Source organism: Convolutriloba macropyga, chromosome 4 (assembly GCF_964194025.1).
Source record: "Convolutriloba macropyga chromosome 4, txConMacr16.3, whole genome shotgun sequence".
Taxonomy (NCBI): domain Eukaryota; kingdom Metazoa; phylum Xenacoelomorpha; order Acoela; family Convolutidae; genus Convolutriloba; species Convolutriloba macropyga.
Window position 1 is genome coordinate 16,689,802 of NC_134471.1, and position 18,660 is coordinate 16,708,461.

Below are 18,660 nucleotides of genomic sequence, written 5' to 3' on the forward strand. Positions count from 1 at the left end.
CTCGTGTTCGCAAACGCGAACTCCACTGAATTTGTAGGAACGACGACGTAATGGTAAGTTTCCCTAAATGGCTCGTTTTATGATAAGTAAGTTTCCATCATCTTTTTCCTTTCTATGGAGAAGCTGATACTTCATGAACACAAATAGTTGCCCAGTTTGAAGTCCCAGACCGAAGTTGCCTAAGCTATTATCAGACTCAAATTGAGCGTCTGAGGTGTGTTTCCAGACCATTAATACAGGGTCTAGAAAATATAAGAACTCCGGAAAACGTCTGGTCTGGGTCTATGATCAGAGGTCACTTAATTGCTCTGTTTAGATGACGGTTTCTCTGAGCTGCGCGGAAAATTTGGTTTCTTCGCCTCTCCCGAAATCAACATCACGACTACATTACAGTACATTATTAATTTGGAATTTGCTAATGCGTCTTTATATCACTGGGCTATTACTCCGTATCGGTGGATGAAACTAGATGTCAACTTCATGATCAAAAACTCAACTTACACCGATAACAGTAACTGCGATGAATACTCAATAGTTTATGAGGAACAAAATGTGCCCGGCAGCCGGACTTCAATTTGCACCGAAACAGCATCCTATATGACGTCATGGTGGACTAACATTCTTTATGTATCATTCGTTGATTCGGTAAAAATACCAGGTATGATAGTAAACTTCGAGCAATTTTGCGACTTGTCTTTTCGACTTGACTCAGGCGTGATCTACTCACCTGAACATCCTGAAAACATTGCCGAAGATTTGCTGCCTCTTAATTATTGCAGATACTTTGTTCAAGCTGATTCAGGGAGCATGCGTGGGGTGGTATTTACGTTTGATGGAGCGACCATAACTGATTATCAATTCAGTACAAATACCGGATCCCGAACCGTTACAGTCGGCCAATCAGGTTCCTTTCTGACTTCAAACTATTCGGTTTTTGACTTTTCGTCCTTCACGATTCGGACAGACATAGCCGACAACGGGAACGAAACTCGACCGTTCGGGTTTGTTTACAGATTCATTCGGCGATCAACTTACTGGTCGTATCCGGGTTGGATTAACATTGACTGGGTTAACAGCGTGAGCAAATTCAGAAGTTCATTTTCCAGTCCATTTTTTGTACAGTTTCAGTTTGTAGAGCAGAGGTCAAATGAAGTTGAAGGTCAGCTGATGAGACACGTGCATGGGGGTCAAGTTACAGAGTTTTTCTACCACGAACTCAAGTGAGTTTCAGCATTTTTTAGTCAATGCGCTCATTTGTGTTTAATAATCTGCAGGAAAAAAATTCAATATTATGGTACGTTTTCAGTGAGTGCTGCATCGAAATAAACATCGGGATTTACACAAAAGGTGTTTCCGAAGGTTTTCTGTATTCTAACTTAATTTTTTTCGAATTGATTTTGCGGTACTGTCAGTTATGTATTAGTTTAACTATCCGATAACAGTATAAAACTGACTTGAAAAGGTCATTAGGGCTTGTAAATTATAAGCACTTTAATTCTTAGGTGTAGCAAAGAGTTGTGACTTTCATAAATGATATCTAGGATTGAGGTACAGTGCCTATAAAATGACATAATGCTAAGATTTTAAATATTCCTACATGCCTCATCTTTCAGATTGACACGGCTTTCTGTTGACATGTTTTGAATGCTTTGACTTTTTTCTGATTTAGTCGCAGAGTTTCGAATCGTCGCATTTTTTGAGTCGTGAATTTTTGTATAGTCTTATAGCATTGGAAAATGAATGCGCTTATTGTCAAAATATTTTACACAATTTCAAATAATACTCAATTTTCTCTCTCTGGATCATTTTATTGGCCATTTTTTGCCTGGAAGACATCATGATTAATATTTCAGCACCCCCCCCCCCTTAGTCTCCATTTAAATCATTTGTTTAGAACATACGTGACGATGAAGTGTCCATGTGATTTGTGGCCTCTGAAGAATGTGACGTCATCACTTACAACTGGGACAGTGTCATTTGCTAGGCAGAATGTGTGCAATGTCACTGTGGTGCCTGGAGTGTACAGAGATGAACTAATTTTCACTCCTACTGATGGAGACTTCAGCTCAACAATAGGATTCGACCAGGTATCTTTGGGAATAACTATTTCTTCAATCTTTTCAGCGCTGATTTTCCTACAGAAGGAAAACTTTACATCATAATAATAATAAATAATTTATTTCCGAACTGGTGTATGAATATACAACACATTTGAGCGGTCACCAAAAAGGCCTGAGCCAGTCCATAAGAATAAGATAGTGCCTCTATTACGCTTGCAGAATAAAGAAGTTACCTTACGCTACTGATCAAGTTACCAGAACTGTCCCGTCAAAACTTCGTTTCCCTGTATGTAATTGTCTCTTAAGTTATGTAGGATATTAACTAGAACAGATTTGTATACCACTAAAATTTCTCTTACAATATTTTTAACTAGAGTAACCAAAAAATTAAACAATTTTCTTGTTCGGTACATAAGAGATTTTTTTGTTGGCACGTCGTCAACCTCAAGGCTTTTACGGTTTTTAGTCTTTTCTCATCAGACTGAATGTTGCGGAATTCTTCATTGCTGAAGATCTTTGATCCATAGCCACAGTCAGAACTTGGTCTTCTTAAACTCTTACTCATCAATTTTAACAACTCGTACAGATGCAATTCCATAGGTGTCAGTAGTTTAAATTTCTCTCTGACCATGAGGACGCTGTTGATTTTTTTCAGTCTCAATATCCTGATACTGTGGTTTTGTGACCAGTTAAGTTGTTTAAGCTCCGATTTGTTAGCGCAACTATACATTAGTACACCATACTGCAGAATTGGTCGGACATAGAGTTTGTATAACTTAATCAAAGTATCCCTTCTAAATCTATTTTTGTATTGGTAGAATCAATAGATTGTTTTTTAAAGCTTGCTCCTGGTTTCTCTTATGTGCCTTTTTAAGCTTAGTTTTTGTCATTGTGCACACCAAGTTTTTTGTACTCTCTTTGTCATACAATGTTATTCGCTGTAATTGTAATCTATTCGCAGTCTCTTTTTTGCAAAACACGTCATGTTGCATTTTGAGAAAAGTGCTTAAATATATGCTACATCAAGCTTAAATATATGCCAATTATATACAACATGCCTACTGCGAACAGGGAAAAGCAAATTTCTCTCAATTCGGTCTCGTGGGGTTCTACAATTATTACGTGACATTTAGTTCATCTTTGTTGAGAATGCAAACCAGCACTTGTCAGTTTTAAAGATGTTCACTTTTTTGATGTTTAAATTATTTAAAGATCAGCTTTTAAGTAATAGTAACAAGCAGTAACTGAAAGATTTTTTAATTGAAATTAGAATTATCCCTCACTGCTATCCTCAAAACTTCCCGGGCCACCGATCATACAACTTTCTAATGATACTCTTTCGTATATGATATTGTATCATATCATATAGAATCATGTATGATTTTTTAATAGTCATAAAACGATCATATAAGATTTCCTGGAAACCATATAGATATCATACAAAAACTTTGAAAGCCGAAAAACGGTATAATTTTTATTTTTGGTAGAGAAAATTTCTCAATAATTTTTACAAGAATCGTGCATGATTTCCTGAATTTCATACTGGGATCGTACTAAACAATCAAGTATGAAATCATATATTGACCTGGTAGGAATTCAAAAAAACTTCAACCCGGGCCATTTTTACACTAGCGTGGAACCATTTGAGTTATGCCTTCAAAATTACTAGTTTATTTGTTATCTTAATCTGACGGTCCGTATAAAAATTTCTGAACACATATGTGTTCATCACTTACTGAAGACCTTTACCATCAGATCGTGATAATAATAGAAAATTTACACGATCACAAAAAATGTGCTCAAATTAAAGCACTCACAATCTATGGGTCTAATTTTTGAGGGTTCGGATCCCCGCTTCTGCAAATGGACGATTGCAACTACAAACCCGAGAAATTTCTTGATTGTGGCAGTGCAGGCAGTAACTACTTCTGGAGTCAGGGTGGAGGTCACAGACCCTGATAACCAATTGACCTCTATGCAAGTCAGCGAGGTTGCTATATTTGGACACAATAAATTGACTTTGACCATGAATTCTGGACAGGCAGAAACAGACGCTTTTGCAGGTAGAGTGATATTGTACATAAAATGTCTAAAATTTATGTAAGTCAAACGAACTCGTTATTAAAGTACACATAAATTGGAATATATGCGAAAATAATTTTTGAATCAACTTTCTATAAAATGAGAGAAAAATTGATTGTAGACAAAACGCATTTTTCCGGTTTCCCGAGAGGTCAATTGTGTCCCATTCATGGAACAAAATATGTTTAATTTTGATTTCCAATACATCTTTTTACACAAAATGAATTTGCTGAAATAAAAATAATTTTGAAACAAGCACTTTCCGTGCACCTTTTGCAATGAATTTCATCAATTTTGTGTGTAACCAATGTTTTTTACTTTTCCAGTTTTTGTGTATCAAAGCTTTGTGCTGGATTTGGAAATAGTGGAGGGTAACTGGCTGGAGGCCAAGTCACCCTGGAGTCCAAATGCCATCCAACCGTACTCTAATGTCACCTGGAGCTACCAGGACCCTGTGGGTGCAACTCGGTTGCATTTGAACCTCACCTCAACAAGCGGCAATATTGATATTACGATTGAGGAAGAGTCGTGGGACGAATTCGTGATGACGATTCATGATCCTGCGAAGAGAAAAAGTGAGTCTTATCTTCAATAGACCGATGTTGTCTGTGTGGTAAAAACCCGCCACCCCACATGTGAACAAAATTCACACTTCTGGCAGGCTATAATAAATTTATTTAAAAGAAGATGAATGTATCGTCTTCGCAACTTTTGCTTGGTTGACTTTGAAGCATATATCTTCCAATGACACAAAATTGATTGATTCATTATAATACATAAACTACCATTGTAAACTGATTAATGTACAAAAAAATTCAGGCTCAGTCTTTCCTTAAGAAAAATGTCAAAAACTTTATTTCAAAATACTTTTTATGTGTCACGTAAACATGCAAAAAATGTTTTCTTTGATTTAAATTGTACAAAAATTGAGATTGTTTGACTATAGGACAAATAGGAAAATAGTGTGACCTAGTTTTATTAAAAAGCGCAATATTTGTCAAAGAACCAAACTTACAATTCGTTCAATTTAAACTTCACACTTGCATAAAATGTATTCATTTCTGTTTTTTGCATGTAAAATTATATTCCTTAAACAGAACTGTCTCAAATGCGACTCGGAGAAAAGGAACCGGGTGAGCATATTGCGCTAAAATTTTTAACGCATTTTGTAGAAAAAAATCTCAGCGTTTTTATCACTTCAGATAGTTATCTCGTTTTTAAAATACTTGACCTGGAAATCTCTTCAGAATTTGTGGCAAATTTTGCACAGATTTAAAATTTGCTCAAATTTAATCTGCTTTGAAACCTTCCGATTGTTTGTTCTTATTAAAGACATTGACAACAAAAACACGAAATCCATTTAAATAAAGAAGGAAAAAGGATTTTCAGGTTCTTTGACTTCAGGCCTGAGTAGACTCTGCTGTTTGTGCTGTTCAAAAACTGTCACTTTGTTTAGCAATCCAATTGAATTGAGATTCTATGAATCTTTTAATACAAGTTTTGTTATTGAGGCAAGAAATTTTTTTTCAATGAAATATGTTACGAGCAAAAATTGAGTCCCCTAAGAAACTATGAGTTCTACATGTACTTGATCACCTAAACTGATACCAAATTTGGCAACAAGAAATAACGACAAAAAGAGTTTTCTGAGAAAAACGAAGATGAATGCATCGTCTTCGCAACTTTTGCTTGGTTGATTTTGAGGCATATATCTACCATATATAAACCACCATTGTAAGCTGATTAATGTACAAAAAAATTCAGGCTCAGTCTTTCCTTAAGAAAAATGTCAAAAACTCTATTTCAAAATACTTTTATTTGACACATAAACATGCATAAAAAATGGTTCTCTTTGATTTAATGTGTACCAAAATTGAGATTGTATGACTATAGGACAAATGAATTGAAGACATTTTGAAACTAATTTCTTAATGCATAAAACATGGTGCTTTTATAAGCAATTAAACGCTTTTATAAGATCTTCACAAAGTTCGTATATGTGGAGTTCCCTCAAAGTGCTTAGTACCAAAACTTTAAATTTTGATGATTTCGTGATGGTCGATAGCATTTGTTATGCGAATATTTTTCATCTGGTTCTTTGATCTAACAGAAATTTTAAATGAAGAAAAGTGTTAGAGGAGAAAAAAAGAGACGCTTATGTTTTTTCTACTTCGAGCGTTATGTAATCGCTGCAAATTCTTTTTGAAAATGTGTTTGTATTGAATAGTTGTTTTACAACTGACTTCTAGTATTGAGAATCTTTTTGATAAGCTGCTTTATAATGCAAAATAACTGACAATGTAAGTGGTTTAATATCTGTCAAAAGTATTTCAATTTCAGGGTTATACAAAAAATCGATCCAGAAAATTGCTACACTTTGAGAATTGAGAAACCGACAGAAGACGAAATTCTTCTTTTCAAAAACAAAGAAAAGGATTTGACAAAGTTTAGAAGTATGCCAGAGCTTTCTGTGCTGCGCACAGTCTCGCACTAGCCGTCTTGTGGTCCATTATAATCGGAGCTTGATTGTGCTGTAACGTTTCTGTTTTTTGAACTGATTTCAGTGGACCGGTTTTCTTTAGTTATATGAAACTATTAAAGTCGACAATTTCATTAATCTTATTGATTCTTGCAAATTATAGCAATCAAGTCAGTGTAAGTCGTGCGATCCATTGCCTCTGAGCTAGAGAGCCAATGCTGCTATTACAATTTGACTCTCATGAAATTTAACTAGAACGAACAAGCGAGATTATTTCTTTGACTTTATTGAGAAATGATTTAACTGAATTTTTCTTCTTTAATTTTAAACTGTTTTAACTGATTTTTATTACTTTAATGTTAAGATGTTGTAACTTAATTTTTGACCTAATGTTAAGCTGTTTTAACTGATTTTTTAATAATAATAAATTATTTTCAAGAACATAAACAATGTACTTGCAAGGACATCAAAAGCTTGAAAAGGCTGTATAGCGACGCCTCGACTGAGCAGAATAAGAGTTTAATCATTTCTGTTATCTTAATTGGATATTGAATAACCTATTTTTCACCAAAAGGTGCAATAAAGTTTTTTTGGTACCGCATATGTAATTGTCCCGAAAATCATGTAAGAAAAATTTGGCGGTTACAAAATCAGTCTTATGAAACTGTTTATTATGCCTCTATCTAAATTTACAATCTTATTAGTAAGTCGCCTCACCCTGTTACCTATAACCTTTTTTTATTTTGGTTAGTTGTTTTGCTTAATTGCAACTGGATTCTTTTTTATCTGATTGAAATAACCTAACTTCTTCTTCATTAAAAAGATCCATATAGAAATGTTTTGTTTCAGCTATTTCTCAATTAAACGTTTTTATAAGATATTCACAAAGTTCGTATATGTGGAGTTCCCTCAAAGTGCTTAGTTTATGTTTCACTCCTAAAGATTCTACTAAATCGTTTCTCTTCAAACAAAGATAGTAGTTCTTCTAATGAATCTCTGGTATTTTTCAATTTTCAATATTTTTTGTTTTACTTTGTGTTCTATAGTTTAATACTCCGTACTGAATAACTGGTTGAATGTAGGTAATGTAGATTTTAGTCAACCATTTACGGTAAAAAAATGTTTGAAAAACATTTTATTGTACTGACCATTGGTATTATTGCTTTTGTAATTCCTTTTAAGTGCGCTTAGAGTTCTAGCTTCTGACCAATTATCAAACCTATGAACTTGGAACTGTGAATAATTTCATTTTCATGTCCATTCACAACATGTTACCAGAAAGTCATGGAAATTACTCTCTGTGTGTTTTTGACGTGCTAAGCGTAAAGTTATATTTTTCAGACCAGTTGCTAATTTTTTCTTCAAGTTTTCATTTGTAATTAAAATTACAAAATCAGGTTTGTAGTTCTGAAGTATTGATTTGTCGTCTGCAAATAATGTTTTTTTGAATTTCTGAAAAATCTTCTGGAATTTCATTTATATAGATATAAGAAAGAGATTAGGACCGAGCACAGAACCTTGGGGAAGACCCGTATGTATCTTTTGCAAGTTAGACTTTTTGGCTGCAGCGATGACAAATTGTACTCTGTTTTGGAAAAATAGTCTAGCAAAAGTGCTAACACTGGTCCTCCTAAACCGTAATCTGCACACTTTTTAGAAGCAATTTGTGATCAAAAGTGTCAAATGCTTTCTTTAAGTCAAGGAACGTGCAGAAATATTTTATTTTTTTGTTAAAATAATCTCTGATTTTTTCAATTAAGCCTGTAATCGCTTCTTTGATTCTTCATTTTTCTCGGAAACCGAACTGCCTGGAGTGCAAGAGACTACATTTTTGTAGAAAAGCAACTATTCTTGTTTTCAAAACTCGTTTTTTTGCTGATTACAGGGAACAACGTTATAGGACAGTAATTGCTGCAAAGTAGCTTGTTTTTTGATTTAAATATGGGAATTTCTTTAGCTATTTTAAAACATTTATGTGTTCAAACTATCGCGTTTAAGTTATTTATACAAAGCCGGTTAATATTTACGATATGCTGAGGTTTTTTCATGACTTTAAAAAACTTTGGTTTTTGTCCCAGGGTATCACTAAAAGATTCCGATAAGTTTTTTTCGATTCCTCAACTTGTTTTGTAACTTGGTTTAGCTGGTTTTTGTAGCGTTCCCAAGAGTGTTTGGTTCTTCAAAAACCTCATCGTTTTCGGTTCCATTAATCGAACCCTTGTTTTTGTTGTTTCTATTTAGATTCAGTGTTTTTTGGAAAAAACCTTGACAATGCATCGCTTAATAAACCGTTGATCAATGCAAAAGCGTTATTGATTTCCCAATTTTGGAGTTCTTCTTCACAATCATAAATACCAATGTACATCCAAATTTAAAATTGATTTAAGTGAGTTTGGTTTTCAGATTTTTTCCAAACCCTCAATGAAATCTTCTCAGATGGGATATTTTAAATTTTAAATTTATCTGTTTTACCTAGAACGCTGAAAGGGTTGGTTTTATTGATTTGGTCAACGTCGAAGTAAAGTGTAAAATTGACGAAGCACAAATTTAATAGAGAAGTAGAAAACCTTCCTTGGCTTGTGGGTTCATGGTTTTTCAGAGAAAAATCATAGATCTCTATAAATTCTATTAACCATGATCCCGTGAACGAAGTGTTTAACAGATTAATATTGAAGTCCCCGAAAACAGCATTATGTATAATTTTTTTTCTCGGTAGATTGTCAAGATGTAATTTTAATGTTTAAACGAAAATATCTTCCTTTGTATCATGTAGTTTGTACACAATTGTAAATGCAAAGTGAGGTGTATTGCTAAGTACAAAAATGGTAAGCAATTGTGTAGCATTGCTGATTTCACAACCTATTACCTCAATTTCAAGATTTTTTTCAGGTAGATTCCAACACCACCTCCTCGTTTTTTCCGATTTCATAAAATAACTGCCTGATTGTTTTTTTTTGGAATAATTGTGCATTGATAAATTCATTTGCATTGGTAGTTCAAGTTTCAATTATAGCTACCACCAAACGGTCGTTTTGCAGACCAATTGACTAAGTTCTTCAATATTTTTGCTCAGTGATCGTATATTCTGCAGTAGAAAGAAAGTAGACGTTTTTCATCTATTTTAACCCATCGCAAGCTAAGGCATTACAGTAGTGATGAAGAAAAAAAGATGCTCTTCTCATTCAAGAAGTGATTTAAAAAATAAAAAACAACTGTTGTACACATGTAATAAGTCGTGAAACATCGCGGAAGTTGCATTGGTTTGACTAAATCATAAAATAAACTTCATCACAGTGTGGTTTTTCCACGGAAATTGCAGAAAAAACTTGTTTTCTTAGGTTCAATTGTATCACCGCTGAAATCGCAGGAACACAATTGTACTTACTTCTGTAATTGTTCTCAAAAGTATTCTCAAATGTTTTTCCGAGAAAGTCGCAGAAATACATCCTATCTCTTGAAGATACCTTAATGTCACTGTTGTTGTTTCGCGGAAGTCGCAGAACAAAACATTGACAAAATAAAATTAAAAAAAAAATCAAATTTAACTTTGCTTAAACACAAAAAAACAATACACAGCCCCTTTTTTAAAATCTAGTTTAACTTGCCCAAGAAAATCTTGAGATTGCTCAATCGAGACGCTTACATAGAAGACAACACATATATTGTTGTTCTAACGAGAACAGAAATATAAAGGTTAGGTTTTTAGAGTTTTCTTCCTTTTTATGCTTCAGGTAAGAACTTTTTGTTAATCATTTGCCTTTTTTCCTCTGGTGACATTTTTTCATAACTTTCAGCTCGCAATCTGGCCTCCTCCATGCGATGATGGGTTCGCTTGCACTCTCGAGTGTTAGTGATGTTTTGCCGAGCTTGCTTTTTGAAAGGATTTTTCAACTTGTCGAGATCATTCAGATAGTCCACACGCACAAAATCTTTTTCATTGCTGCCATTTTTAAACATAATACTGAAATTTTGCAATTTCTTGACGTCACAATAAGCCCACGTTTTTCAGCTTCGGAGAATATGCTTTGTTCTACGGGACCAGGATGCTCGTTGATGTATATATTTCTTAATTCAACGGGTTTTTTTTACCTTTTTAATTAGCGTCGGTTTATTATAAACAATGCCTTCCTATGAAATTGAACGAACTTAACGATCACAGTGGGCATAATTCCTGCTGGTAACGGTCTGCGAGAAGGGACAACATGATAAGCCACTAATTCAATCTCTGTTATGCGTTTAATATCCAAATATTTTTCAAAAAATTTTATGATTTCTTCCGCCAATGTTTCGTTTTTACTGGCGTTGAAGGGAGGGTTCATGATTCGCACACTATCGTTTCGTGTATACGCTTCATGATCGCGGAGTCTATCGTCAATTTCGTCGACAAAATTTTCCGATTTTCTAACCTTTTGGTTCGTAACCTTACTTTGTTGTCAAAGCACTCCTACTTCCTCCTGTCGATTTTCGATAATCTGTTTCATGGTCTGTTCCACCGAGTTGTCGTCGGACATAATTGCTAACAATATAAAGTATGCTTTTGAGGGGATAATTTCTTCAAGGGTTTGAAACCAAATTTGTATCTATTTTGTTCTTTTCAAGTCAGCTTAATTCAGTTTTTGCATTGCGTGGATGAAGCAAAAAGAAAGTACGATGCAAATTCTCTCGCTGCATGATGCGGCCGTTTTAACTTTAATGTTAAACTGTTTCAATTGATTTTTTACTTTAATGTTAAACTGTTCTAACTGATTTTTTACTTTAATGTTAAACTGTTTTAATATTTTTTTGACTCTAATGTTAAACTGTTTTAACTGATTTCAATGTTAAACTGTTTAAGGGTCGAAAAGAAGCGACGGACGGGCAGCTTTGAGCTCAACAGATGGCATGGAACTGATCACCTCTCTGATTGTAGAGTCACGCAACATCACACTCAAGACAGAATCAAATGTGCCCAATTTTGTATTTCAGTACTTTGTTGAGGAAATTGCGATCACGACTACTACGTCTACAACAACTAGTGTTGTAAGATGACTACAAAAATTTATCATTTAATTAATGCAATGGTAGTAAGGGTGTCGATTATGTAGCAGACTGATCTGAAAAAAACCTGCCTAAGGTGCACTAAAGAATTCAATAACATCGTTTTTTACAGATTCCACAAGGTGAAACAAGTCATCTTATGTCAACTTTAGTAAAAAAAAAAGAGAGACAACTTATGGTCCAATAATTGAAACTTTAATTACACTAGAAGGAAACAAATGTTTAAAGCAAATATTTTTTATATTCCAGTACTTTGTGGAGGAAATCGAGATCACGACTACTACGTCAAAAACAACTAGTGTTGTAAGATGATAGTAATTAGAGCAAAGCCGATATATTTTTGGACCATACTTTCATTTTTGTTACGACCAATTTTAATCGTGGAGTAACTATAAACTCAATTGGTCCCTTTTTGTGCAGTTCATTTTGGCCGATTATTATATATGTATCACTCAAACGTTGCATATGTTAACTGAACCATTTTTGAATTTCGTAAATTTCGAGTAATTATCGAAGCTCAAGATATAAAGTGACTTTTATAAAAATAATACTAAAACTTATCAAACGTTGATTTTCTTTCGTTCCATAAAATTAAATGTATCTGTATACCACAAAAAAAACGAAAATATCTGATATGTAAGTTGTCATATAATAAAAATAGTTATTTCTGTCTAATCATTGCAATTTAAATTTCCACGTTTGAAAAATAACTACAGTCACGTTAGTCATTTAACGGCTTTGCTTTTTATTGAACCAAAAGTTTTCCTCAACAAGGCTTAACTGGTAGCAACAACTATTTAATAATTACAAATAGAGCTTTCCAAACTTGCTTAATTTTGCTTTCTAAATTTTGCCGGTAAATTTAACTATATTCCATGGTTGATTTTTTTTCAAAACTTTAAATGCTGACAAGAAATTTGCATTGAACAATTCAATGATTTTATTTGACGCGATTCCAGAAAGTGAAACAAAACTAATTTAATTTAAGTTAAATAGCAGCAAAACTACAAGAAACCAATAACAACGATAACAAAAAAGACAATTTTTGGTCCAATTCAAATGTTAGAAAAAACGATGGTTTAAAGAAACCATTTGTTCTGTTCCATAGGCAGCGTCACATTTTTCTTTAACCTATTTCTGATTTTAAACTGAAAACTTAGCTTTAATTATTTATGAGAAAAAAATGATTCAAATCTAATTTTGGAGTCGTTAACCTCATATTGATGACAATCAAATGACGATCAAAACAAATTCGTACCATTATCACATCTGAATGTTTTGATAAAAACCATTGACTTTTTGCGAGTTGCTATTTATTTCGACATGGGATTATTTTTACTAAAGCTAATTAATAGACAAGCTTATTAAATTTATTTTTCTAACAATAAAGAGATAGACTGAGCTGAAAATGAGGAAAATATCTAAATTATAAATTTCGAATTGAAAACAAATTGATTTTCTGAAAAACCGTACTAATTTGCTACCAATTCTTGAGCGTTGAACAGCGAAGTGAGAAAAAAATTCATTAATTTTTCCTTATTTATTATCAGGGTTCCGATCGTCAAGTTTTTCTTAGTTAGCAAAAATAGTGTGGAGCTGTCGCTTCTTTTCGTTTTTTTTACCAAAAAATGGATGGTTGCAATTGTTTGAAAAGCTAATTTTTTAATCAAAAATTTGCATATTGTCATTTTTTATTTTCAATTCTTTAATTTATAGAAGTTATTAACGTGACTACTATAATGGTCTAGATTCTGCGCAAACAAAAATATAACCTAATTATGATTAGTTTAATAAATGATGTTGCGTTATCTTCATTAAAGCGCAAACACCTGAACTTTTTGATTTGATCTATTGTGTTATTAAAACAATTGATTTGCAAATCTTTTTTTATCCAACACTCTCAACGTGAAACTTTTTCGAAAACAAATCTTTCTTGTACTAAACTTATCACTTGGGAACTGTTTCGATACGTTTTTATTACAACATTATGACGACCAGATGGAAACCAAAGTATTTAGTAGCAATACCATATAAAGTTCCAAAGTCGAACTAATACTAAAAGAAAAACAAGGGGGCTCGTTAATGTGCTTACGCACATAATTTTCCGACCTCACTCATCCACACTATTGGCTACCAAATGAAAGCGAAAACCTTCAAAACATACATATCGTTCAGTCAACCACAAAAGGGATACTATAAAGCAATGCTTGAGGGCCAATGGAACCTGTTGTTAATAAGACTACTAGAAAATACAATAATAAAAATCAAATAACAAACATTCATTACGACCAAAATTTGATGTCTATAATTAAAAAATACCAACGAAATCAAACAAAATAAGCTATACTTCATTCGAAAAGATTTTGGACCTGTTTTCTTTGCGACTCGGTAAAAGGTCGACAAAATAGAGCAAAATGGTTCGAAATTCAAAAACACGTTTCCATTTCTTAAAATAATTTATTTCAAAATCTATAATATCATTAAATATTAACTGAAAGCGCTAAAACGTTCCTTTATATCAGCATAGAAAGCAATTGAGACCTGTCATTATCCAGGGTACGTCATATCATTACAAAAAGAAAGATTAATACCGGCAGAATAAAAAGTTAAAGTAAACTTTGCAACTAATATGGCAGTCAACCCGCTAAAACAGTAAAAATGTTACCAAGAGCGTCAAAATCTTCCTATTGCACAATATTTCAAATCCAATGGGACTCAACATTAATGTTATAATTTAAAAAGAAGAAAAAAATCCTTTAAAACTTACAAATATATAATCTCAAACATTTTATGAAATCTCTTAGTAAGAGTAGTAACAAAGTCGGAACACAAACGGTTCGAACTAAAACCGTACAAAGAACAAAATATAGCTCACTGGAAACGCGTTTTTACATGCCTTTCTGGAGACTGAGCTACAAATCGACCGAAATCAATTTAAAAATGGTGAAGCTCAAAAATACAATTATGTTTTTGAAAACAAATATTTTCAAAAGCCATAACCGACATAGGATTTCAATAAGTAGATCAATTAGGATGCAACACCTCAAAAAGCCAATTGTGCTGATTATTAATGAGATTAAGTCACAAGACTACAAAATGAAAACAAATACAAGCAGAAGCCCAAACATCACAAACATTTTTTACGAAATCATAGTGTTCAAGGCATTATAATTTTATGTTGTTATTTGCAAGAACTGTAAATCGTCACTTGCTTCTCATGTTAGCATCAACTGGTCCTCCTTATGAAAGCACTACGATGACATCACAATAAAATAGGCCGAAAATTTGAACAGTATAGAACTCTCGAAATTTTTTTATGAAATTAAATGGTTATACAATTGGTCATCAGTCAAAACATATAACCAGCCAAGAAAATAATCTTTGAATAAAGAAAAGTAGTTGAAAATTTTTATTAGTGAGCTTGATTACTTGATGACAAAATCAAAAGCAAAAAAAGGACAGCTGAAAAAATTTTATTTTAAAAAAAATTATTTGAAAGTTATTATATCGAATAGCTATAAACCGAAGTCTTTAAAAAGTTTCAATTGTACGTCCCAGGAATGCAATTGAGATCTGTCATTATCAGATATATGTCGTACAACAACAAAAAGAAAGACAAACATAGATAAAGATCCAAAAAATCCACTAACTTTTGCGAGAGAACTGTTTCTCAGCCAAAAAGCATATATTCTACAAAACAACTAACATTTTCAGATACGCCTTATTTCAAAGCTTGTGCTTTATTCCTAATTATCCTGTCTTTCAATTGCACCTGACAATAATTTCGAGACAATGTGATAATTCAACAAGGAAACATTCAGTTAATAACAAAACCGTTAAGAACAATAATTCATAACTCAGACGAAATGAGGTTCTCCTGTTTTAAACTGAGACTACTCCTGAAGTTGTGACAAATGTGATGAATTGGTTAAAAAGTCTAAAAATTCACTGACATTTTCCTAAACAAATGAATTAACTGTCATTAGAGACATTAAATAACAACTGAAAACAATTTCTATGTTTACTTTTGCTTATTACAAAATCAATTGGATTTTTTATCGGGGAGACTAAGTCAATGGACTACAAACAGCATACAAAATGAAAGCAAAACTTAAGAAGTCCATTAAAACTAACGAAAACAATTGGTCAGCCATAAAAACCATGAGCCTAACTCTGAAATCATAGGGCCTCTATCAATGGGTCTCTTTTTTGTAAATAGGATCTGTCAATAATTGAGTCCTGGTTTGATATTCTTATCATTAATTTACATAAAAAACCTTAAATGCGGAAATTTTTCATAAATGGCAGCGCCCCTCTAAAATCTAAAATTTTTAAAAACTTGCTGAGATTTTTTAAAACCTGTATCTATGCTGAGATCAACATCACTCCTGATTTTGCTGCGCGGCTAAAAATACGCTCATTTGTTCAAATTGTTGCGAAAAAGATCAATTCTTAAACACAATTTTGCAGTATATCAAAAAAATCATGAATTTTATACTTTTATGGAGTTTCAAATTGCCAAAGACACGCAATATTATTATAACTCCAGAAGACTCTTAAAGCCGGCGGGACCACAGCTAGCTCTTTTTGAGCTTGCAAAGAATATGAGTGCAGTTTCAAGATGTCCATTTTCAGCAAATTTGAACAAAGGGGATAAAAAAGCGTGTTTGCTCCCGTTTTTGACGAAAAAAGTCTTATTTTTGAAAAAATTTAGCTTTAATTCTTGTCAAAAACACAAATCTAACAATTTAGCAACACTACCCCGTCTTTAGAAAGAAAATAAATAACATTTCCGTTAATAATTTAACATATTTTACGTTACATACGTAAAACATACCGTTAACATATTCTACCAAAAATTAACGAACATTTGGAACAATCACGGAAAATATGAACTAAAACAAGGTAATATCGACTGCTATTCACAAAAATTTAAACTTCTGTAACTCCCCCCAAAAATCGAAAATCAAAAAAATCTTTTAAATTCCACAATCTACGCTGGATGGGCTTTCTAATTATACCACTCACAATTTTCTACGATGATTATATCGCTCGGACAAAATTGTCTGAACAAAAAAAACCCATTTGAGTATATAGTTGCCCCCCCCCTTAAAGTGGGTCAGAACAATTAGAGTAAAATAAAGTGAATACAAAATAGTATGTTTATTTTCTTCTTCTTTTCGGGAATTTTTATGTTTGACTTCGCGATTAATTTTTTAGTTTCCAAGCTAAAAATTACACAGGGTTATCGAAACAAAACATTTGAAATAATAGCCACTTTTTTAGTTTCTCAATCATCAAAACTGCCTTTTTGCAACTAAATGTTTTTAGTTGCTGGTATTTTGTTAATTCTAGAGTACTTAATTAAAAATAGTTTCGTAACACAAATGATTTTTTATTTTACTATTCTGTCATTTGGGTTTCACACAATGTTTAAATAGATTAAATTGTCTCCCTCTGAACAATTAGATATAAGATGGAGTTATCGAGAGTGCACCCATCAGTCCTTTATATATCCATATCAATAGCAAATTTTGAATGAAGAATTGGTGTCGGTAATACTTCTCGACCGTATATCGTCACTGATAAAAAGGTCTGTTATGACTCAACTTATCCTAAGTTCTTGAAGTAAATTGAAGTTCTTGAACCGAAATTTGATACGCCTCGTCAAAACTTGATCATTATTTCTTGGCAGATGTTGAATTACCGACTAAGTAAGATCCCTACTATGTGCTTTCCCTATAAAACTTTGGCTGATTTTGGCTGATTTTGGCGAACATTTTGGCTGATTTAACGTTTTGACGGGTGACAGGTTATGATTGATAGATATATGTTTAGACGACAACCGTAACTCCAGGACCAGAACCGCCCTGCTATTGGTGTTATGTCGTTATCGCCCTCGGAGTCATTCTGCTCCTGTTACTCCTAATTCTTCTCATCCGGCATCTTTGGAAACGTCACCTTTTGAACAAAACCATCTGGATACCAGAGACAAACGTGGAGCGAAGTGAGGTCGTTTTGATTCCTGACGATCGCTTGACATCCATGGAGAACCGGGTAAAGAAGTTGTCAAAACCCTCGGATCCCAGATGCCCGATCAAACGGGAGACGATGGATCTGGGTCCGAAGTTGTACGATAACATCGCGGAACTGACGACGGATAACATCCAACATATGATTCAAGAACCGCATCTTGACTTCCGAGCAGGTGGGTTCGAGTTAAAGAAACCGAACCGTGAGCCTTCGACTGTTATTTCTGTCATTGCCAAGTCAAATAATAACGTCGTTGGGAAACCACCAAAGTCGCCTCGGTCGACGAAGCGAGCGTCACTCGTAACGCATGATGATGACACGCGAACTATGCAAAGTATCCGAGCAACGATGTCGAGTGTCGTGTCGGAGGTCACAACATTCGGGAGCGAAGTTGACACAGTTGCCGAATATAATCGGCCCTCGAAGATCAACGAGCACATCTCGGAACTTGATGAGGATATGAGCGAGTTGCCACCTTTACCGGCATCCCCGCAGTTGTCGATGTACAGTGACCACGCGACAACTTTAAGTCATGGGAGTTCTGTGAGGAACAGTGAGAACAAAGTGAAGAAAAAGAAGTTCAAAAAGAAAGCGCCGTTTGCCGGGAAAAGTTTTAAAGCAGCAAAACAAGCAAACAATGTTGCTCGAAAATAACTGTTAATAAAATTTTTAAAATTTTTAAATTTTAATTATTTGCACCCCCCCCCCCGATATATTGCAGTTTGTGATCCCGTGATCCCGTTGTTGTTGTATTGAACGTAATGGTTTAAAAAAACATAGCACAGAGGTGTAAAATTGTTATGCCCACTACTTTTGTCACCATTTTGATTATTAAGAGTGCTTTTCATAAGACCTATAAATTTTTAGACCAAATAGCACATCAATCTATCAATCTACGTGTTCATTCATATAACATTGTAAAACATTTTCTTGACAATGAGACCCGAATGATCACCATACTGATTGTAA

General features: G+C 33.6%; 4 protein-coding genes across 4 annotated transcripts in view; all 4 read left to right on the forward strand.

The window, feature by feature from the left end:
* The window catches only part of LOC142337998 (uncharacterized), a 67,353-nt gene extending 48,870 nt beyond the window's left edge, over positions 1-18,483 (forward strand). The window contains exons 3-8 of the mRNA XM_075387631.1: positions 317-1,220; positions 1,895-2,087; positions 3,901-4,123; positions 4,469-4,717; positions 11,456-11,640; positions 17,497-18,483. Coding sequence (XP_075243746.1) covers positions 317-1,220; positions 1,895-2,087; positions 3,901-4,123; positions 4,469-4,717; positions 11,456-11,640; positions 17,497-18,345 — 2,603 coding nt within the window. The 3' untranslated portion in view covers positions 18,346-18,483. The remainder of the gene's footprint in view (positions 1-316; positions 1,221-1,894; positions 2,088-3,900; positions 4,124-4,468; positions 4,718-11,455; positions 11,641-17,496) is intronic.
* LOC142337485 (peroxiredoxin-2-like) overlaps positions 1-18,660 on the forward strand; it is a 538,029-nt gene that overhangs the window by 330,476 nt on the left and 188,893 nt on the right. The gene's annotated exons all lie outside the window — the stretch shown is intronic.
* The window catches only part of LOC142337484 (transmembrane protein 64-like), a 227,808-nt gene that overhangs the window by 149,955 nt on the left and 59,193 nt on the right, over positions 1-18,660 (forward strand). The gene's annotated exons all lie outside the window — the stretch shown is intronic.
* Positions 1-18,660, forward strand: part of LOC142337483 (COP9 signalosome complex subunit 5-like) — a 235,183-nt gene that overhangs the window by 81,815 nt on the left and 134,708 nt on the right. The gene's annotated exons all lie outside the window — the stretch shown is intronic.